Source organism: Anomaloglossus baeobatrachus, chromosome 10 (genome assembly GCF_048569485.1).
Source record: "Anomaloglossus baeobatrachus isolate aAnoBae1 chromosome 10, aAnoBae1.hap1, whole genome shotgun sequence".
Lineage (NCBI taxonomy): Eukaryota > Metazoa > Chordata > Amphibia > Anura > Aromobatidae > Anomaloglossus > Anomaloglossus baeobatrachus.
In genome coordinates, this window is record NC_134362.1 from 165,965,854 (window position 1) to 165,989,027 (window position 23,174).

The 23,174-nt window shown below is 53.4% G+C and overlaps 1 protein-coding gene across 2 annotated transcripts in view; it reads left to right on the forward strand.

Annotated features, from left to right (window-relative positions):
- The window catches only part of LOC142255297 (5-hydroxytryptamine receptor 3A-like), a 77,030-nt gene that overhangs the window by 18,477 nt on the left and 35,379 nt on the right, over positions 1-23,174 (forward strand). For both annotated transcript variants that reach the window (XM_075326833.1, XM_075326834.1), the window contains exons 2-3: positions 5,047-5,192; positions 8,738-8,782. In XM_075326833.1, the coding sequence (XP_075182948.1) occupies positions 5,047-5,192; positions 8,738-8,782 (191 nt within the window). The remainder of the gene's footprint in view (positions 1-5,046; positions 5,193-8,737; positions 8,783-23,174) is intronic.

The following is a 23,174-nucleotide window of genomic DNA, read 5'->3' on the forward strand; positions in this document are numbered from 1 at the left end:
CGTCCTCCCACGTACTTGCTGCGGCTGGGGTTTGAGCCGGGCTTCCTTACACCTGGGGGTTGGCTCCTGGCCCCAGGCTCAGCCCGTTTAAAGGACAGCGTCGTGCAATGTGGCCCGCCTGGTTGCAGTGGCGGCAGATCGGTTGTCCTGTTGAATCATACTGGTCTGTGTCTCTGCCTCGGGTCGGCGGAATCCTCCTCTGTCGCATCCATGGGACGTCCTCTGGGCTGGAGGCCAACTCGATTTTTGCAGGCGAGGGGGTCATTTGTAGAGACTGCACGGTCTTGGCAAGGGCAGCCACAGTCTTGGTCAGCTCCTGGAACTGCTGTCTGAGCTCTGCAGTGGGATCCTTATCCAGGGACTGCGCCTCAGCCCCTGCAGTGGCTCGTGTTGCAGGCACCACCCCGGGGTACGTGATAGCAAGAGGCCGGAGGGGTACTGGGTCATTCGGTGTAGATTCTCTCAGTACCCTGATGGCGTGGTCCTTAAACTTGGCAAAGTCCAGAGCAGGGTTCTGCAGGACCAGGATACGCAGCTGGGTCCTGTGGGCGTCTGACAGGAGCCCCTCTATGAACTGCTCAGTTAGGAGTTTGTCTTCTTCACGTACACTCTCTGGATCCACCTGTTTAACTGCTTTCAGGGCCTCCTGCAAGTTTAAGGCATAGTCCCTTATGCTGTCTGTGGCCCGCTGCTTGCACCCAAAGAATCTCATCTTTATCTCTGCTGCGGTGCGGGTGTCAAAAGTACTCTTTAGCTTGGCCAGTATCTGGGCTGCTGTCCCTTTATCTGTATCAGGCCAGGACTTCGCTTCACGCTGGGCTGCGCCGGCTAGCTGTCCCATTACTATGCCCACCTTCTGGCTCTCAGTCAGCGGATACACCCGGAATAAGCTGTGCAGGCTTTCTCTGAAGTCACTCAAGGTATGGGACTCCCCGGAGTACTGCGGCAGCCATTCTGCTCCCGGTATGTACGGCATGGTGATCGGCATTACCGGCGCTACAGTGGGGGCTGGGGCGACGGCGACTGGGACTACTTCGGCCGGTGCTGCGGCGCCTTGGGCGATGGCAGCCACCTGCTCTCCCTCGGAGTCGGACATCTTCCTCCCCCTTAGTGAACCTTACCAGGCTCCGTTCACTTTTCAAATTTCCTTCTGGGTCGCGCGGGGTTAACAGCGCTCTGCTCTGATGGCGCGCTCCCTTCGCGCTCTTTTTCAGGCACGCCCCCCCTTCTTCCTGCGCTCGGCGAGGCTAATGGCGGCGGCGGTTTACAGACAGTACACAGTCTTTTAAGCACAATTCCTGCAGGCGCACAGTACCCGGTGTGACCGGGCACGAAATCCTGTTCGTGACGCCAGAAGTTGACTCGCCCACCCCAGGGCTATGGGACACCCGGTGCCGGGCCGGACTAGTCCGGTGGTAGTCAGTGGTGGCTGGGCCCGGCTCCGTGGCCCTGGTGGGTGTCAGTTGAATATGTGGCGGATGACTTTAAGTCTGTATTCGTGACGCCACCTGTGGTCTGCGGCTATTAAGCCGCCGCTGCTGTGTGAGGCCACCGGGATGATGTTATAGCAGCAATGGTGGTACTGCTCCCCACAGGTGGAGCAATGCCCGGGGCACAGTTGGTGCTTGTGGAAGTCTATGGTGCTGTGTGACTAACACGGTGCAGGGCCGACAAGCAATGAAAGAAACAGGCACAAACAGTAGTCTCTTTACCTTCTCCTCTTTTACTCGGCAGAAACTTAGTCCAGGGAGACCGTCACAGATGGTAAGGATGATCCGGCCGGCCTGGAAGTGCCTGGGGTGATCTTTGGCCAGTTGAGTATGAGGCCTACTCCTTAATCTTTCTCTGCTGTTTTAGGACACTGCACTTTAGGTTTGCAATTGCCCTCTTGCTGCTGGGACTTGTTGTTCGTCCCCTTTTCTGTGTGGTAGACTGCGCAGGCCCTCTCTGGTGCTTCTCTGCTGGAGCCCACACCAGGCCCTTGGAATGCAGCTGTACCTTCAGATTACTTCTGGGACAGGGGGCTTGCAGCTCTCCTGCCCTCCGGATTCAGCTACCAGGGATGGATTTTATGCCCTGGCAACTACAGACTCCGATGTCTGAGTCTCTGCTGTGCCTCTCTGCTCCCCTTGCTTCACTGGGCCAAGCTATCCAAGCTCTAGGCCCCAGTTTCACAAGGCAGCACTACCCTGCGTCTGCACTCTTTCACTCCTGTCTCTAGACTAACCCCCACTTCCTCCTTCCAGCCAGACTTAAGGAATGCTCCCTGAAGTTACAGGTTCAGAGCTCCCCCTGCTGGCCGGAGGGAGAACTGCGGTTGGTGTTACACTTACTGGCCAATAGATCTCCCAATTACCTCCAGGCTCAGCATTAACCCTTTGGGAGGGCAATGCTGTTGTGGCGACCAGGTCCTGGGGCGCCACATTTCTGTATTTGCAGCCCGGGAGTGCTGCTGTTTCCTGTCAGGGAATGTAGCGCGCCTGAAGCTCTGGTCGCTACAGGGTACTGCAACTGAGTTAAGGAGCACTATCTATCTGGGGTAAGTGACAGGTGGATTGCCGGTGCTTACACCACAGACACACATTTCACATACAGTTAGGTGCCTACCCCACAGGGGGGAGTGGACTGGGTGGGCAGGGAGAGTCAGCCATCCAGTAGCATGGGACTTCCCAATCACCAGGACAACCACTGGGGGGCAGGTGCCACGTGGGGTTTAAGAAGAGGTAGCCATTGCACATAGAGAGCTTTCTAGAGGGACGTCCCCTGAGACCAGACTGGGTGCAGGAGAGCACCAGTGCTGGTAGAACAAGACAAAGCTCACCTTTCTGCTGTGGAGCCTGGGGCTTGTGAGCTGGAGCTCAGCCCAGGTTCCTTCTGCCAGTCGCTTGATAGCAAGGACAAACAGGACATATACACTGACATTGATAGCCGCCTGGAACTTGCACCGGATAACCAGAGACTTACCAGCAGTGAACCAGTACATTCCTGGGCACTCTCCGAACCAGTGAGTAAACAACCTGAAAGACATTGCTGCCTGTGTGTGAGTTCTTCTGCGAACTGTTTTACTACACACACCTCAGCCCTGGGTCCAGCCTCACTCTCGGGAAGCCCTAACACCAGACTGCATTTACCATCAGCCCCAGGCGCTTCCCAAACTGCAGTGGCGGTCACCGACTGACCGCAAAACCGAGAGTGGCGTCACGATTCCCATTGAAGTTAACCCGACGTACCTGTTGCCGGAAGATTTCCAGCGCGTGAAGTCCCTGAGGTCCTGGAGGCGACTGCTAAGGTCAGTGGGCTTCACAGTTGGCAGTGTACACGGTGGCTCAGTAGTTGGCACTGTAAGTGGTGGCTTAGTGGCTGGCACTGTAAGCGATGACTCAGTGGTTGGCACTGTACATGGCGGCTCAGTGGTTAGCACTGCAGACTTGCAGCACTGGGGTCCAGGGTTCAAATCCCACCAAGGACAATATCTGCAGGGAGTTTATATGTTCTCCCCATGTTTGCATGTGTTGCGGGCGGGGGCCGCTGCCGCTTCTGGGGCCGCTCGGATCCGGGTTCGCTGCTGCGGCTCGAGTGGTGACCAGATCTGGGCTCGCACGGCCGTCCGTCCTCACAACCGTCCGAAGGGGATATTTACAGGGAATTGATGTGTCGGTGACGCCACCCGTGGGTTGCGGTGAGGGATGGTGACACCGCCACAGCCTGGTGATGGGACGCCCGGGGCTGTTGGAGCAGGGCAACAAGATGGGAATCCCCTCCACGAGTAGGGGAGGCGTAGTCCCGGGACCCTTTGGTACACGGGAGTAATGGTTGCTGGAGCTGTCGTGCCGGGTTGGACAGGGGGTCAATGATGTACTCACTGTTCACAGAATCGCACACAAGACACAAGTCCAGTAGTAAACCAAGTTGCCAGTGACCAGTCGCCTTTGGCGGGTGTATTCGGGTCCTATACCCGGGTGTAGCAAACAGGGGTCCACTCCTCCTGCACTCAGTGTCTGTGTCTTCTGTGGGACAACTCCGCATGGAACGGGGAAGTCCACTCCCAGTACTGTGTATGTTTGGGAGCTGTGGCCTGCGAAATCTGACCCTTGGGATTTCTGTGGGTTCTGACAGACACCCCATCCCCCGCATTGGGCTTCCGTTTCACTCTCTGGGCTTCTGGAGAACAAGGCCTGAAACCTCGTCCTCTGCTGGTTAATTAACAAGGGGCATGCAACCTTCCTCGTCCTAGGGTCCAGGCACCCCGTCTGTGCACGGCCTCTGGACCAGATTCCCGCTGTTGGCACCAGCGGGCTACAACCCTGCCCCAGTCCACTTAAGGTCTCCCGCGACCAGATCTCCGTTTCCTGTGGCCCTGTTTGCTGTCTGCCACCTAGTCAGGTAGTCCAGGGGCCACTACCCCTGACTCCACTTCTCTGTCTGCACTTGACTACTGTCAGAACCTGTCTCCACCTCACTACCACAACTTAACTCAACTACTACCACAACTTAACTGCTGTGTTCCCGCCCCTGACACCTCAGGACCCCTAGGTGGGCGTTCTCATCCACCTGATCCCACCCACTGGTGTGTCCCTATTGTCATGAGGGGGTGACTAGGCTTTAATGGCTGTGTGTTGTACCTGGGTGTGGGTTTTTGGTGGGATCAAGGAGGGTGGACTACTTCTGTGACTACCTGGTTTTGCCAGGGCGTCACACATGTGCTTAATCTGGGTTCTTTGGTTTCCTTCTACACACCAAAGACATACTGATAGGGAATTTAGATTGTAAGCCCCAATGGGGACAATGATGTATGAAAAGCACTGCTAAATATGTTGGCGCTATATAAAAATAAAGATTCATTTATTTGTTTAATTTATTTTTTTTTTTTTTTATTTATTTTTTTTAAAGGATAACTGGGAAAAGCATATTTAAAAACAGTGGAAAATTCAAAGCAAAATTTGCAATTTTATCATGTAGCATAAAATTGGTGTTGTTTGACACATAGAATGTAACCTTTCTATATTTTTTTTTCTTGCAGTAAATTCTTGTTTTTCTCTTTCCTAGGTGTAAATTACTGCTATATGAGCTGTAGTTTTGAACGTCTGATGCAGAATTTGTCCTTTCCAAATCCAAATGTTCGGCCAGTAAGAAACTGGACAACCGTAACAGAAGTATCTATCAAAATGACCCTGTACACTGTCGTTAAACTGGTAACTTCATATTTTGTTGTTTTTTATTTTGTTTTTTTAAAGGATTTACATTTTACAGGTGTACCGCCCCGCGGCCGCCGAGCCGCTCGGATCTGTGCTCGCATTCTATGGGTGGTGGCTCGAGCCTCTCACGGACTCGGGGGTCACGTCGCTCTGCAAGGGGGGGTTGGCGTTACACACGGGGGATGCGGGTATTTGGTTTTGGGACAATTGTTCGTGACGCCACCCACGGGTTGTGGTGATGGTGGACACATCCGCTGCTGTGAAGGTACGGGGACTCCCGGGAGCGGTGTAGAGGCGCAGCTAGGTGTTGACCCCTCCGTGGGTAGGGGATGTTGGTCCCGGGGCCCGGTCGGGCTGTGGGCAGGGGTGCAGGGCGCAGTGTTGCAGTGCAGCGCGGTGCGATACCTGATGGCACTGGTGTACTCACGATTAAACCACACAGAGTCACTGGTAAACCAAACGAAGGTATGAACAGGGCCCGCAGCCGGCTGCAGCTTCCTAATCGGGTTGGCAATGTCCACCTTTCTCCTGCACCTATGTTGTAGTTTGACCACTGTGCCTGAGCACTGGTAGTCCGCTCCCTGGCATGTAGATGTCGGAGGAGCCCCTTTGCCCGCAGGCGCTGGCCCTTGGATCTCTGGCCTTTGACGGTGGCTACTATCCGGACAGGTTGGGCTGTTGCCTTCAAATGGAACTTTGGTGGGAATGAACCCCTGAGGTCCAGACCGCAATCAGTTAATTCGACTATGGTGGTGGCATATAGCCTAGTTCAGGGTCTGAGTAATCTGCCTGGTGCTCCGGTATCCTGTTAGCTCCCTGGTTCGGTTCCGGCAGGCCACTACCCTGTCCCGGTCCCTTACGGTTCCGCTGGTCGTACTCCCGGTCTCCTGCAGGCGGCCACTGCCATCTGCCTGCCTGACTGTTTGAACCGTCTGTCTGCCCTGACTCAGTGTCTGAACTCGACTGTTTACTGTTTTCCTGCTTCAGGCCAGCAGACTCCTCGGGGGGGAGTGTGTTTCCGCCTGACTCCGCCCACCTGGTGTGCCTGTCTAACACTGAGGGAGGCAATCAGGTCTTTGTGGTTGACTGATGGTACCTTTCTAGTGTGGGGGTGTATGTGGTGAGTGTTGTGACCTGTGACCCCTGGGGTCCAGGGCGTCACACAGGAGATTATGACTTATTATTTTTTCTTGGGGACATGGCATTTTTATGATGAGTTTTTGGAGCAGAAACTCTCCAAGTCCTACTCAAAACTCCTTGAAAACTGGAAGATTCTACTCAGTGGCTATGATCACATGGAGCCTTTTTGTAGTATTTTCAAAGCAGAAAGTTTTGAGATTTAGAGTAGGATTGAGAGAGTTTCTGCTCAATTTATGCAAAAATTCCTAAAAGAAAAAAAAAAACACTCCATGTGAGCATAGCCAGGTACTTCTCCAAAGACTCAGCAAAAAGTCTCAGTTTGTACGTACTCTTTGGGTTTGTGCATACAACATCTTTTTCAGGAGGATTCTACCTAGTAGGACAAAAAAATGCCAAAAGACTCCATCTTTTGTAACTTCTCTTAACTAGAGATGAGTGGACCCGTGCAAATTCGGCTCAGCGGGTTCACCCGGACTTTAGATAACGTTTGGTCTGAGACCCAGACTTGATCTGAACACCAATGGCAGTCACTAGTTAGGCAGTTCTGATCTGTGCTCACATGCAGCCAGCCATAAACGGATCACTTCCGGGGGAAGGTAGGCAGAGATTTTCCATTTTTTTTGTTGCGCAATAAATCCAATCATGCTGTTGTTATCTCCAGTGAGAGCCATCAAACACTGCTAATGGCTCGCACCGAGCTGAGCACCAAGTGTACCCGAGCACAGCGATGCTCGCATAAGTGGTTTGCATACGTAAAGCTCCCAATCTCCGAATCTGATGTCTATTTTTTGTAACGTCTGTGTTTGGTTTGAATTGTCTCTTTAGGGAGGAAGAAGAGGAATTCTGGTGCCCCCTACTGGAGGTAGCAATCCTAGAAGTCAAAAGTGACCCTCCAACGAGTCTTGTCATATGGCTTAGGATTGATGCCAAATCAGAACTTCATTTTGAACACTGAACACCGAACCTCAACTTGAAAGCTGTTAAGTGGCTAAAATAAGTGACCGGTCCATTTTTTTGGTGGCCTCCACATGGAACACGTCACTGTGTTATATATGGAAGTTAAAAAAAAAAAAGGCTAGCGGCAAAGCTACCACAAAAGAAGTTTGGGAGGTATTTTAGAGGAAACCCAACCGGAGTTTTCCAGAAGTGTCTTTTCCTTCCATGATGTGTGTGCACTGGCATCCATACGATGATGTGTGCACATATCCTTAAAAGTCCCCAAAGCATTTTCAGAAATGGTCTCCATAGAAAGATTTAGCTTAGTTGACTTTTGTCAATTGTTCAGGATTAGTAGACTGATATATGAAATAAGAGAGCCGTTAAAGGCCACTTCCTATTAAAAGATGTCTAAAAGATAATGTTCAAAACCTAGAATAGAAACAATGAGCAAATACCCTGCAGTAAGTACATCAATAGTAATAGTATATGCAAATAACATTAAAAAAAAAACATATTTTTTTTATTTTTTGCTATTTTGATAAAAAAAAAAGCCCTCGCAACAAGGTATACCTAATCAGGATGGTCCCTAGCTCTAGAACCTCACCTAGCTATGTACCAGCAGGGCTCAAAATAAACAGGGCCAGAGCAGGACCTAGACCTGACAGTTTCACACCTGCCCATGGAAAGCCAAATAGGCAAGATGTCCCAATGTAGAGAGGTTGAAGATAGACTTGAGGCTGTTTTACACGCATGGTGTAAGCACCCGCCCCCATCGGTTGTGCGTCACGGGCAAATCGCTGCCCGTGGCGTACAACATCCCTAACACCCGTCACACATATGTACCTTCCTAGCGACGTCGCTGTGGCCGGCAAACCGCCTCCTTTCTAAGTGGGGGGTTCGTGCGGCGTCACTGCAGCGTTACTAAGCGGCCGCCCAATAGAAGCGGAGGGGCGGAGATGAGCGGCCATAACATCCCGCCAACCTCCTTCCTTCCTCATTGCCGGAGGACACAGGTAAGGTGTTGTTCCTTGTTCCTGCAGTGTCACACATAGCGATGTGTGCTGCCGCAGGAACGACGAACAACCTGCGTCCTGCAATAGCAACGATATTTGGGATTTGAATGACGTGTCAATGATCAACGATAAGGTGAGTAATTTTGATCGTTAACCGTCGTTCGTGCGTTTCACACGCAACGACGTCGCTAACGAGGCCGGATGTGCGTCACGAATTCCGTGACCCCCAACGACATCTCGTTAGCAATGTCGCTGCGTGTGAAGCCCCCTTTAGGTCCATCGAGTTCAACTCATGAACTAAACTAATATGTTGACCCAGAAGAAGGCAAAAAACCCCATGGGGTAGACAGTAGCACCACATTAGGGGAAAATGTGATGTCTGTAAATTGCTGCAGAATTAATGGTGATTGCAGAATAAGTGAGTAAAATAAATATTCTTTCTACTTTTAGGAAACAAGCATACAAACTTTAAGTACGTTGGTTTGGTTCAACATGGTAAGATATGCAGATTTTTAATTAGAACATATAGACATAAAAGAGTACTCTAATTCTACAAAACTAATCATCTATCTAACTGTTAGATTGGTCAAACGAAACCCCCACTGAGCCATAAAGAGGGGAACTTTATCTCCTGTTCTGCCCTGTCTTCGATACCATGGGTAGGAGTGGTGAAGCAGCTGGTTGTTCATGTGTAATAGGTGGGCAATGCCCATGATGTATATATGTTATGTTTTATGGGTATGGGTATGTGGAATAATATAAATGCATGTATTGATGTTTAGGTGTTTTAGAGAAGAGTAGATCCTGGATGAAGCAGTGCTAGGATATTCTATCAGATTGCCAACATATAGCGGTTGGGTTTAGCCGGTGGCACAGCGAGTTTTAGAAGACATACTACATTTGAAAGGGTTGTAGTAACATAAGGGAGTAGTGTCATGTGGCAGGGTAGATGATATGAGAGGGGTCTCCAGAGGAAAGTAGTCGAGAAGTGGGTTCAAAGAGAGAAGACGTTGCCTCGGTGCTAGGGCCATTCAGGGAACGCAGAGGTTTTACATTATAAAAATTAGTAAAAGGAAGATGGGCTGATGCAAACGTTTGGGCACCCATGGAGGTTTGTGTGCTCAGATTACTGTGACCAAGGTTTCAGACCTTAATTAGTCTGTTAGGGTTATGAGTTGTTCACTATCATTGTTAGGTGATGCCAATTTCACAGCTTTATAAAATCCCAGCCTCCTCTAACCTTGTGTCAAAAAACAGCAGTCATGGGTTCTTCTAAGCAGCTGCCTAGCACTCTGAAAATAAAAATGGTGGGGGCCCACAAAGGAGGGGAAGTGTCATGGTTCGCCTCCCCATCCACATGGCTAGGGGCTTGAGCCTTCTCCCGGGCCTCACTTCCGGAGCCTGGATGCCTTAAAAGCTGACATTTCCAGTGAACCAGCTCTGGCAAATCAGAACGCACTTTTGACTGCAAAAGACCTTCAGGAAGATTTAGCAGACTTGCGAGTTGTTCTACATTGTTCTACTGTTCAAAGACACCTGTACAAATATGGCTGTCATGGAAGAGTCATCAGAATAAAACCTCTCCTGCGTCCTTACCATAAAACTCAGTCAGAGTCAGAAGCATGCAAAGGAACATCTAAATCAGGGGTGGGGAACCTTTTTACTGCCGGGGGCCATTTGGAATTTTCTACCAACCTTCGGGGGCCGCACCAAATTATCAACTTGAAAACGACCAATCTATATTTGGTCAATCAATTAATTAACTCACCCCTACTGTGGTGGCAGGAGCTGCTTCTCTTTGGTGCGGCTGTGATGTTCGGTGATATTGATCATTTTGTTTCTCACAACTGCTTTTCCAGGTTTGTCTTGGTCTGGAGAGGCTGGGGGCATACACATCCCAGGAGAAGCTGGGGCATATACATCACAGAAGACACTCGGGCGCACATACATCACAGGAGACACTGAGGCATATACATCACAGGAAACATTGAGGCATATACATCCCAGGACAGGCTGGGGCGTATACATCACAGGAGGAGCGTATAGATCACAGGAGGGGTGTATACATCACAGGAGATGCTAAGCATGGACAGCACTAGTGGCGGGCACAGACAGCACTAGGCGGCGGCACAACGGACAGCACTAGGCGGCACAACGGACAGCACTAGGCGGCACAACAAACAGCACTAGGCGGCACAACGGACAGCACTAGGCGGCACAACGGACAGCACTAGGCGGCACAACGGACAGCGCTAGGCGGCACAACGGACAGCGCTAGGCGGCACAACGGACAGCGCTAGGCGGCACAACGGACAGCGCTAGGCGGCACAACGGACAGTGATAGGCGGCAGCACAGAGAGCGCTAGGCGGCAGCACAGAGAGCGCTAGGCGGCAGCACAGAGAGCGCTAGGCGGCAGCACAGAGAGCACTAGGTGGCAGCACGGACAGAACTAGGTGGCAGCACGAACAGCACTAGGCGGCGGCACAACGGACAGCACTAGGCGGCATAACGGACAGCACTAGGCGGCACAACGGACAGTACTAGGTGGCACAACGGACAGCACTAGGCGGCAGCACAGAAAGCGCTAGGCGGCAGCACAGAGCGCTAGGCGGCAGCACAGAGAGCGCTAGTTGGCAGCACAGGGAGCGCTAGGTGGCAGCACAGGGAGCACTAGGTGGCAGCACAGGGAGCACTAGGTGGCAGCACAGGGAGCACTAGGTGGCAGCACAAAGAGCACTAGGTGGCAGCACAAAGAGCACTGACAGTGACAGCACAGAGAGCACTAGGTGACAGCACAAAGAGCACTAGGTGGCAGCACAAAGAGCACTGACAGTGACGGCACAGAGAGCACTAGGTGACAGCACAAAGAGCACTAGGTGGCAGCACAGAGAGCACTAGGTGGCAGCACAAAGAGCACTAGGTGGCAGCACAAAGAATACTGACACTGACAGCACAGAGAGCACTAGGTGGCAGCACAGAGAGCACTAGGTGGCAGCACAAAGAGCACTGACAGTGACAGCACTAAAAGGCAGCATGGAGAGCATTAGGTGACAGCACTAGGAGGCAGCAGGGAGAGCATGATGTGGCAGCACTGACAGCACTAGGAGGCTGCACAGATTACACAGCACTGAGGGGTTACACACAGTACTGGGGGGTACACAGCACTTGGGGCAACACACAGTACTAGGGGGTACACAGCACTGGATGGGGGGGCAGCGATGGGTTGCATATTCACAGTACAAGGGGAGGAGGAGGAGTCACATAGCACAGGTCCGGGAGGCATGTACAGCAGGAAGGCATCTGCTGCACCTCTTCTGCTATGACTGGAGCACAGCGCGCTGTTTACCCCGCCCTCAAGGTAAACCCTCAGCATGCGAGCACAGTCCCGGGTTCAGTCTAGAACAGGGGTCTCAAACACGCGGCCCGCGGGCCGCATGCGGCCCCTCAGGGTAGTTCGTGCGGCCCCCAGGCCCGTGCCCCCGTTCACTATCGCGGCAGGTGCAGGGGCCGCAGCCACTGTCTGCGCTTTGTCAGATGAATGTGTTGCAGGCTCTGCACTCTCGCACTGGAAATACAGTCATCTCACACAAATCACTGACAGTGACACTGCTCCGGCCGCGATAGTGAACAGGGTCACGGGCCTGGGGGCCGCACGAAGCAGAGATGAGGCAGCGGAGGGGGCGCGGGACAGGTGAGAAGAATGGTGTGTGTGTGTGTATGTGTTGGACGTTAATCCCTTAGCGACCTATGACGTACTGGGTACGTTATGGCTCCCTGGTACTTAAGGACCCATGACGTACCCAGTACGTCATGGTGAAATCGCGGCCCCGGTGGCTGCGATCGCTGCAAATACCTTAGATTTGTGGAGCAGGGGACCTCAGGAGCGGTGGTGTCTCCTCCCCGGACCTACGGAGGCTGTGATTGGCTGACGAACGCCGCTCAGCCAATCACAGCCACTGATGTTTCAGCCATTGAAAATCGCTGAAGCATTGAAATCCAGCCAAGATCAGCTGTAGCCCTGATCATTGGCTGGAGCTGGGTGACCTGTGTTTCACCCGCCCCCAGCTCTGATTGGAGAGACCGGCCTTGTGACCATCTCTCCAATCACTGGATCTGGGGCAGGAGACCACTCCCCTCAGCTTCACTCCAGAGTCTGTGGAAGATGAGGGGAGCTGCTGACCCATTACTACAGGATGGGGACAAAGTGCGCACATTACTATGGGATGGGGATAAGGCTGGGGACATTACTATAGGATGGGGACATTACAAGGATGGGCACAATACTATTGGATGGAGACATTATTACTATAATATGGGGACATTATTACTATAGTATGGGGACATTACTATAGGATAGGGACAAGGATGGGCACATGACTATAGGATAGGGACAAGGATGGACACATGACTATAGAATGGGGACAAGGTGGGTACAGTGCTATAGGATGGGGACATTACTATAGGATGGGCACAAGGTGGGTACAGTACTATAGGATGGGGACTAGGATGGGCACAGTACTATAGGATGGGTACATTACTACAGGATGGGGACAAGGTGGGCACAGTACTATAGGATGGGGACTAGGATGGGCACAGTACTATAGGATGGGGACAAGGTGGGCACATGACTCTAGGATGGGCACAGTACTATAGGATGGGGACATTACTACAGGATGGGGACAAGGTGGGCACATTACTGTAGGATGGGGACATTACTACAAGGGGACAAGGATGGGAAACATTACTATAGAATAGGGATAATGCTGGGAACATTACTATAGGGTAGGGACAAGTTTGGCACATTACTAAAGGATGGGCACATTACTATAGAATGGGGACAGTACTATAGGATGGGGACATTGCTACATGGGGACAAGGATGGGGAACATTACTACAAGATGGGGGACAAGGATGGACACATTACTATAGATTGGGGACATTACTATAACATGGGGACAAGGATGAACACATTACTACAAAATGGGGACAAGGATGGGGAACATTACTTTAGGATGGGGACAAGGATGAGCACATTACTGTGGGATAGGGACTAGGATGGGGTACAATACTACAAGGGGACAAAGATGGGCACGTTACAACAATATGGGGAACATTACTAAAAGATGTTGGTCAAAATTTCTATATAGTGCTAATTGTAAGACTATTAGTTACAAGAAAGGGATAAAATGTAAAAAAAAAAAATGTTTATATTTAAACAAAGAATGTGCACGTTTGCTATAATGAACAAGTGAAAATGTTCAAAATCAGTGATCCCAAGGTGTGTAAAAAAACAATAAAATATATTATATATGGTAGCAATAAAAATGTCACTTGTCCTGCAAAGAATGCGGCCCCCCAAATTATTTTTTTTCCTCTGTGCGGCCCATACACCCAGCCGAGTTTGAGACCCCTGGTCTAGAATGTATGGGCTGTAGTCAGGTCCCGAAAAGAGCCCGTACATTCTAGTACGGGCTGCAATCAGGATCTGTAAATAGCCCATACATTCTAGTATCTACCCATAACGCACTGGGATTTTAAAGGGCCGGCGGCTGGCAAAAGCGCAAGTGCCGCTCGAGCACTGGGGTAGCCTGGAATGTGCCCGGGGGCCGCATTAAATGTCATCGCGGGCCGCATACGGCCCGCGGGCCGGAGGTTCCCCACCCCTGATCTAAATAAACCTGATGCAATTTAGAAACAAGTCCTGTGAACCAATGGTTAAAATAGAACTCTTTGGCCACAATAATCAAAGATATATGTGGGGAAAAAAGGGCATAGAATTTAAAGGTGAAGTGTCGCAGTTTTTTATTTTTGTATTAATAATTGTGATTATGAAATCATGTATTTTTAATACAAAATTAAATTCACTGTTTATTTAGTTTTTATTTAATTCTAGTTTTACTGAAGCACTGGGGGCTGCCATCTTGGATTTGCTGTGTGTGTAACGACAGTTACTCACCTCAAATTCGGCACTCCCTGTGCATAACAGACAGTTGTCGGGCTGCGACCCTATTCTCTAACACTGATACTGTTTCTGCTGTGAGCTGGACACACCCCTGGGATGTCCGGATCACTGCAGAGGGAGGAGATCACTGCCATCTTTGTGGCGCTCACAGCGTATGCTGTGTGCTGCACTTTCCCCCTGTCACCCTTTAGAAATGTGTGAGTACCAACGCCGGGCCGCCGCTACCCTCCCCCCTCCCCCATGTCGCAGCTAACAGCTGCCGACACTCCCTGCCTCCGCCGCTCCCCCCGCCGCCACTCCCCCCTTCCCCCTGCCTCTCCTCCCACTCTTGTGTGCTCACCTCAGGCCTCCGCTCCTCAGCTCAGCAGAGTACTTTTTACTGAGGAGCGCAGTATACAGCAGAGCGCAGTATACTGAGGAGCACGGAATACAGCGAAGCGCGGAATACAGTGGAGAGAGGAATATAGCGGAGCACGGTATACTGAGGAGCACGGTATAAAGTGGGGCGCGGTATACTGCAGAGTGCATATACTGAGGAGCACGGAATACAGTAGAGCACGGTATACAGTGGAGCACCGTATACAGTGGGGGGTACGGTATAGAGCGTTGCGTAGTATACACTGGGGCATACCGTAGTATACAGTGGCGGCACTATGCCAGCGGTCCTCGGTGATACTTTAGACATATTAGGATCACTTTGTGGTCACCAACAAAATGGATCTACACTGTTATCCTAAATTTCATCTTCCCTTATCCTTTTGGAAACACTCAGAACGGGAGGGGAGCTGTGACAACACACACAGGAGAGCAGATTCCCCCCATTTTTTCTGCAGTTGTAATGTGAGCTAGTTCTACAGTAGTACTGTGTCGCCCACCTGCAGCGGTCACCTCAGGGACCTCTCTCCACCTTCCGGGACGCCGTAGGGTCTGCACTTTGGTATGTCTGGCAACAGGTATGTCAGGTTGTTCGTGTATGGATGAGTCGTGATGCCACTCTAGGTTTATGGTCAGGAATGTGGGTGACCGCCACTGCAGGTTTAATGAGCGTCTGGGGCTGATTGAGTCTGCAGTTAGATGGTGTGGCCTCCCGAGAGTGAGGCTGGCCCTAGGCGCTCGGGTGTGTGGAACTACTAGTCCCAGAATAACTCAGTCTCAGTCCAAAAATGTCTTTCAATTGTTTTACTCACTTTTGGTGGTATTGTGAGGTACTGTGATGAACCAGGTAAAATCAGGTATCCTGCAGGCCGGTCTAAGGGTAACTGACCTTCCTAGCCCTTCTTGTTTCAGATAACCCCTGACTTGAAGTACTGCAGGATTCATCCAGGGAAGTCGCAACTGCCTTTTCTCCACTTTCTGGCCCGTTTGCCGGCAGCGTGGACCAAGTGAGACAGCTTCAGGCTCGATCCCTCTTAGGGGCCCCCTTGTTGCTGCTGAGGCTCGGACTCTGTGTAGGTTGGTGAGGCACATCCAGTACCCTCACCGGCAGGTTTAGCAGCTCGAATAAATGGATATCTGCTCTAGGGACCTGTTTCCCCGTGCGGGCCTGGTCACCGGCAGCCCCCTTACTCGACCACCTCTTCTCTAGGCGTCTTTCAGGCTGACCCACAGGTAACCGTTCTTCCCCGCCAACAGCTGCTAGACATGCAGGGTCTCTCTAGCTTCTCTGCGCCCAACTCCTCTTCCTTGCACTCTGAGCTTCACTAGCAGACTGGCTCACTGCTTCCTTCCCTCTGTGCCTGCCTCTGCAACCTAGCTTCAAGGCCCTCCCCCACATCCCTCAGATGAGATGTGGAGGCACGCCCCCTCTTGGATCTGTCCAAGGGTCCCCTCTAATGGTGTGGGAGACCTGGTCACTATGTGTCTGTGCGTACACACCCTATTCCAGTCTTTAGGATTACCTGACAGCACTGACCCAGCATGGGTGCAGTACTCAGTGGTGCCTGACCAGGTCAGGGGCGCCACATTCCCCATTGGTTATCAACAGCACATCCTCGGGCTGCAAAGACAAAAACTTTTTAATACAAACTTTTCCCACACAGGGGCATTTTTTACATTTAAACATACCAGTTACCATTCCACACCACCCACCACCCATAAGTCCAGATCCCACCCAAAACCCTTCAGGAGGCAGGTCACCGGTCCCTTTGGTGACCAGGTCTGGGCCATCTGCATCCAAGACCTTTCCTCTAATTTGTCTCTCCTGAGGCTGGTGGCGTAAGGTAGGCCCCATAAACAGGTGTACCAGCTTCCTTGGTGTTGGAGGGCCCCATAAACAGGCGTGCCCCCTTGGTGGTGCGGATCCATGCCCCTCAACAGGCAGACTCTGGGTTGGTACCTCTGGGGTAACTTTTTACACTGCGAGAGTTTGTGGCTATAGCCAGTTCATAGCCCATGGTCCATATTCAAAGTGCACGTAACCAGGTGCAAACAGATTATTTTCAACAAGGTTCTCGCAACAGTCTTTGCGGGCAGGTTTCACTTGAACGTTACTTTAACTTCACACACTGTAAAACTGGTTAAATATTACTAAATGTTTCTTTAGCTTCACGTTGAACTAGACAGAATTTCTCCTCTCAATACCAGGGCTCTCACTCTCAGTGCTCTGGAACCTGGAGATTGGCTTTGGAGCATTTTGGGCATGTTGGGTGTGCTGTGTGTGCTGTAGAGAATTTTAGGCTTGCTGTGGAGTGCTTTGGGCATCCCCTGGTGGCGATGGCAATGGGGGCCTGGGTGGAGTAATGGGGGGTGTAACCTGGGCTCACCGCGGTTTCCTTGGGGCATTGCACCACGTCCAAGGGAAACCAGCCTCTTTCTCCCTTGTGCCTGGTGAACGCCACCACATCCCCCATGTACAGATCGCGACCAGGGTGACCCCTTTGCAGGTGGGACTGCACATCCCGCCGGGACACGAAAATGCCTTCTCTGACTCCGGCCTCCACGATGAACCCATACCCTGTCCGGTGGTTAAACTCTTCCATTACCCCACGGTGGAGGGGACCTCTGGCCTGGTGTCCGCCGCAGGGACTGCTTTTTCTACAGGTCCCTGGCCTCCGCTTGCTCTCTCTCTTGGGTAGGCGTTTCGAGGGGGTGTCTGGCCCTCACCCGGTGCTGATTTCTGCTGGCTGGCCTTTGCATCACCATCACCTGGTTGTCAGCAGGCTGCCAGATGACGTACATGCCGGGGCTGTAGACGATTAACTCCTCTTCCTCGGCAGGGGGTGCTGTAACCTCCTCCGATCGCTGGGGGACCCACAGCGCGGCCTCCTGGCCTCCCCCTCTTGTAGAGGGTGCTGCGGCCTCCTCCAGTGGGTCGGGGAACAGCAGGAATGGTGGCGGTACCTCTTCTCTGGCCTCTTCTGGTCGTTGCGGGAACAACAGCGCGACCTCAGGGCCTCCCTCTCTCGCAGAGGGTGCTGCGACCTCCTCCGGTCGGTTGAGTGGCAGCCTTCTCTTCATGTACCTCTCCACCAGGTTTGCCGGGAACCGAGCATCCAGGTCTTGCTTTAATTGCAGGTACTCTGCGTCTGCTTCAGGTCGGAGCTCAGGTGTAGGTTCCCCAGTCAGCAACTGGGGTGCTGTGACCAACTCTGGTCCGGGAGCAGGAACAGTTAGCGACTGGGGTGCTCTGACCAACTCTGATCCGGGAGCAGGAACAGGGTCCCCAGTCAGCGACTGGGGTGCTGTGACCAACTCTCGTCCAGGAACCAGGACAGGAGGCGTTGCGGCATGGTCTGGTCTGGCCATGGGCGTCGCACCTGGGATTGCTTCGGGGTTCACACCAGACATCTCACCAGACATCGCAGCGGGCATCGCACCAGGCATCGCACCAGACATCGCAGCGGGCATCGCACCACACATCGCATCAGGCATCGCATCTGGGGTCGCATCAGGCGTCGCTCCGGACGTCGCTCCGGCTTCAGACGTTACTGCCGGTAGGGTCAGCATACTGGGTTGGGCAGGGGTGACTGCAGACTCACCCGGAGTCGGACCGGAGACATTCTGTAGCGGGGCTCCCATCGTCGGCAGTGGTTTCAGCTGGGCATGGGTGGTGCCTCCAGGCGGGCCTTGCTGCACGGACATCCGCAGGCATCTTATCGCCCCCAGCATCCTGGTTCTCCAGGCGGCCACCTCCCATCTCCGCTGCTCCTCCATCCAGTCAGCGATCCTGTTGACCTCTGCCTCCAGCTCCTCCACTATCATGGGCCTTATCCAGCCCTGCTCCTCGTGGTCTCTTCCCGCTGATGCCATCTTGCCTTCCTTGCTGCTCAACAGGTTCTCCTCACACTTTCGTCGTAGTTTCGTTTCTCCTGTTTTTCCTCCCTCCGGACTGGGACGTCTCCGCAGTCCGGGAACAGATCCACCCCCATCTTCTTCTCTCGCGGGGTCAGAGTGCTCCGGGGATTCTGGGGCAGCCACACCTCTTCGTGGGCGGTTACTTTTCTTCTGCGCGGGCTGCAGCATTCAACTTTACGCGCTTTTGATGATGACAATATGACGGCGGTTCAAATTTTCCGATCGGACCTCCAAAGCGCACTGTCACCTGTCTAAACAGGTCTAGTCCTTATCCTGTTTGTGACGCCAAATGTGTTGCCCACCTGCAACTCTCGGTTTGCGGTCAGGGATGTGGGTGACCGCCACTGCAGGTTTAATGAGCATCTGGGGCTGATGGAGTCTGCAGTTAGATGGAGTGGTCTTCCGAGAGTGAGGCTGGCCCCAGGGGCTCGGGTGTGTGGAACTACTGGTCCCAGAATAACTCAGTCTCAGTCCAAAAATGTCTTTCAATTGTTTTACTCACTTTTGGTGGTATTGTGAGGTACCCGGGCGATACTGTGATGAACCAGGTGAAATCAGGTATCCTGAAGGCCGGTCTAAGGGTAACTGTCAACTCGCCTTCCTAGCCCTTCATGTTTCGGATAACCCCTGAGTTGAAGTACTGCAGTATTCATCCAGGGAAGTCGCAACTGCCTTTTCTCCCCTTCCTGGCCCGTTTGCCGGCAGCATGGACCAAGTGAGACAGCTTCAGGCTCAATCCCTCTTATTGGCCCCCTCGTTGCTGCTGAGGCTCGGACTCTGTGTAGGTTGGTGAGGCACATCCATTACCCTCACCGGCAGGTTTAGAAGCTCGAATAAATGGATATGTGCTCTAAATCCACAATAGACGACCTCAAAAGGCACAAGCTGAAGGTTTTAAAATAGCCATCACAGTCCCCTGATCTAACCATCATTGAAAATCTGTGGCTAGAAATCAAAAGAGGTAGACAAGCATGGTATCTCACAGAACTGGAAGATGTCTCCAAAGAAGAACAGTGCATGCAAAGTGAGCCAGGAATCTCACAGAACTGGAACACTTTTCTGTCGCGGGCGGAGGAGGGGACGCTGCGCTCTCCCACTGCTCGGGTCCGGCCGCTGCTGCTGCTGCTCGGTGGTGGCTCGAGCGGTGGGCCGGATCCCGGGGACTCGAGCGGCGCTCCTCGCCCGAGAGTGAAAAGGGTGGGGATTTGATTATTGTCCGTGACGCCACCCACGGTTGGGGTGATATTGGTGACACCACCGCTGCTCTGGACGGGGATCCCGGGAGCGATGACTGGGAGCAGCTTTGATGTTAGTTCTCCCCTCCGTGGGTAGGGGGTTGGTTGTCCCGGGGCCCGGTGATGGAGTAGGGATGGATGGCAGGCGGGTTACGGGGCCTGGTGAGGTGCAGGGTTGCGGCGGCAGCGCTGTGCCGCACGGCACGGTGGTACTCACTCAGCCAATGATGAGGACACAGTTCTCGGTAAAACACATGGCTGGATGGACGGGTCCCACAGACGGCCGCGGTGTTGTTTCTCCCGGCAGGTTGATGGTGACTGCCTTTCCCTGCACCTATGTAGTGTAACAGTTCCAATGGGTTCCCACCGGTAACCCCCTCCCCAGCTTGGATGTGGGCCGGAGGAGCCCCTTTTGCCCGCAGGCTCTGGCCCTGGGAACGGTAACCTTGGCGGTGGCTGTGTTTCCCTCTCTCGGTTGGACTGTTGCCTTCTGTTTGGACTTGGCTGCTGGGAAACCCAGGAGGTTCCCTTCGCTAACGAATTTGGCAAATTCACGGCGACTCCTAGCCTTGCCGGGGTCCGTAAGCCCCTGCCGGATGGTGCTGGCTTCTCTTTGCGTACCGGTCCGGTACCGCCGGGCCACCGCCCGGCCACGGTCTTTACGGTAAACTCCGATAGGCCACTCCTGCAGACGGTCACCACCGTCTGCCAACCTTGCTGATCCGTCCGGGCCACACACCCGGACCAACTTCAGGCTGCTTAACTGCCACTTTACTCCTCTCTCAACTCTACTCCTAACTGAACTCTCTCCACTCCTCAACTCATCTATCTCCACTCTTCAACTCATCCGCCTTACTTTTCCCGCCTCCAGGACTGTGAACTCCTCGGTGGGTGGGGCCAACCGCCTGGCCCACCCCCTGGTATGGACATCAGCCCCTGGAGGAAGGCAACAAGGGTTTTGTCTGACTTCGGTGTGCCTGACCGGGAGTGTGGGGTGTGTTGGTGTTGTTCTCTGTGGCCCCTGGCTCGTCCAGGGCGCCACATTCCCCCTTAGTAAAATGCAGACCGTCCGCGGGCTGCCCGTCCATCACCGGTTTTATTTTCACCAACTGAAAAGATAAACGGTAAAACAGGGATTACAAGTATAATAACATCTTCCCACATCGGGAGGTACTCTTACTTAAAACGTTGCAAACGGTTACGGCTTCCGCTCTCTCCCACCCAAGTAACCTGGTCCTGATGCTGCCCCTAAGCAAACAGGCAGCACCCCTTGACCCCAGTCCAGCACAAGTTACCCGAGCGGGTTCTGTCCTTTTCAGGGGACCCACGTCCATGGGGAACCCCTGAAACCCCCAGAGGATCGCCACCGGTTCCGGTGGTGGCTGGGCCCCAGCCTGCTCCACTGCGGGCCCTTCCTCCAATCTGCCTCTCCGGTGGTGGCAACGGTGAAAGCCACAACAGAATTATTTACAAGCCACAAGTTCGTAGTTGCCTTGCTAGTTCTCAGGCTTGTCCATAAGGAGTCCCTTATGTAAAACTTGAAAGCAGTCCCCACGGGGACAACGGTGCCGGCAACGACCGGTCTCAATCACTCTGCAAATTAGATGAATCTTCTCGGTTGATCATTCACTTATCATTCTTTTACAACGGTACTTTTAACACACATGGTCCCAACGTGGAACAATTGCAACGGGACTCCGCTGCCCTTACTCCGATTCTTCTGAGTCGGCCTCATCCTCCGCCACCAGCATATCAAACATGCAGTGACAGGCCTGCTGTGAAAGGGGTGCCCGGTATCCGTTTCCACCATTGCGCGGGGTGTAATAAACCACCGGTTCTCCCACGTAGTGTAGACGCTCTCTTGCCTCCTCACTTTCAGGGGTGGGCTCAGCACCGGAGCTGGAGTCACTGGAGTCACTATCACTTGTCTCTGCATCAGGCGGGTTGCCGCCAGCTGCCGCAGCCTCCTGGCCTCCAGTATCCAGCACATCAGATTCTTCCACGGTAGCGTGGGGCAGTAGGTTAGTTTGGCTAACGCTGAGGCGCCCCAAGGATAATGGTAGGGACGATACGAGGGCCGAGATAGGGCCGGGCACCCCAGCCGCAGTGGCCGGTCCTGGGCGGACATGGGGATGTGGGCTACCCATCGGCTCCGTCACATCTACTCCCCTCCCATACATTGGGGTAGTTGCAACCAGCGTTTCCACTTCATTGGTCCACTGCTCCATTATGCGGTATATCTGACTTTGCTGGCGTTGGTGGAACTCCATCACTCGGGCCTTCATCCATGCCACGGTCCCGGGCTCGGGGTCTGGCGCAATCACTGCCGGGACTTCTGGCACATTTTCATTAAGGGGCCACGGTCCCAGCGGCTCCCACGGGAGCGGTTCAGGGGGGTCCTGAGCGTCTGCAGCCGGTTGATACGCCGGGGCGGGTTGGCAGGGTATCGCTACCGGTTGGACGGGTAGCGGACCTAGTGGCGGGGCGTCAGCAGCTAACACGGGTAGCGGGGAGGGAGGCAGGGTGAGTGGACGCAGGCCGGGCTCCTCAGCCGCAGTGGCCGATCCCTCGGGAATACAGGGGCGTGGGTCTCTTACCCGCTCCTCCAAATCCTCTTCCACCTCGCGTCTCCGCATAGCAGCCACCACGTCCGCCATGTCGGTCTCCCACTCCTCCAGGAGGAGCTGCATGTGGACTTGCAGACGGTTATTCAGCGGGGCCGTCCGGTCTCTCAGCCACATCGCCGTGCCGGGTGCGGGAGCGTCCTCGTTGGTAGTCGGACTGTGCATCTTGGCAATGAGGTCTTCCAGGAATCCAGTATCGCTGCAGAGTCCTGGCGTCTCTGCTTTTATAGCCGCGGACTACATGCGGCCAGACGCCATCAGTCCCCCTTAATCTCTTTCCAGCTCCTCCTCTACAGGGGCGGGGTTTTGGCCTTCGCGCCTCCACTGCTCGAGGAGACGCTCGAGCGGGAATTTTTCGCGCCCAAGATGGCGGCTTCTCCAATTTTTCAGCCGGACACCTCCGGCGGTAACAAGGCGCACCTCTACCAGACGGCAGAGCGGTAAGATCCTGTTCACAGCGCCAAGTTGTCGTGGGCGGAGGAGGGGACGCTGCGCTCTCCCACTGCTCGGGTCCGGCCACTGCTGCTGCTGCTCGGTGGTGGCTCGAGCGGTGGGCCGGATCCCGGGGACTCAAGCGGCGCTCCTCGCCCGTGAGTGAAAAGGGTGGGGATTTGATTATTGTCCGTGACGCCACCCACGGTTGGGGTGATATTGGTGACACCACCGCTGCTCTGGACGGGGATCCCGGGAGCGATGACTGGGAGCAGCTTTGATGTTAGTTCTCCTCTCCGTGGGTAGGGGGTTGGTTGTCCCGGGGCCCGGTGATGGAGTA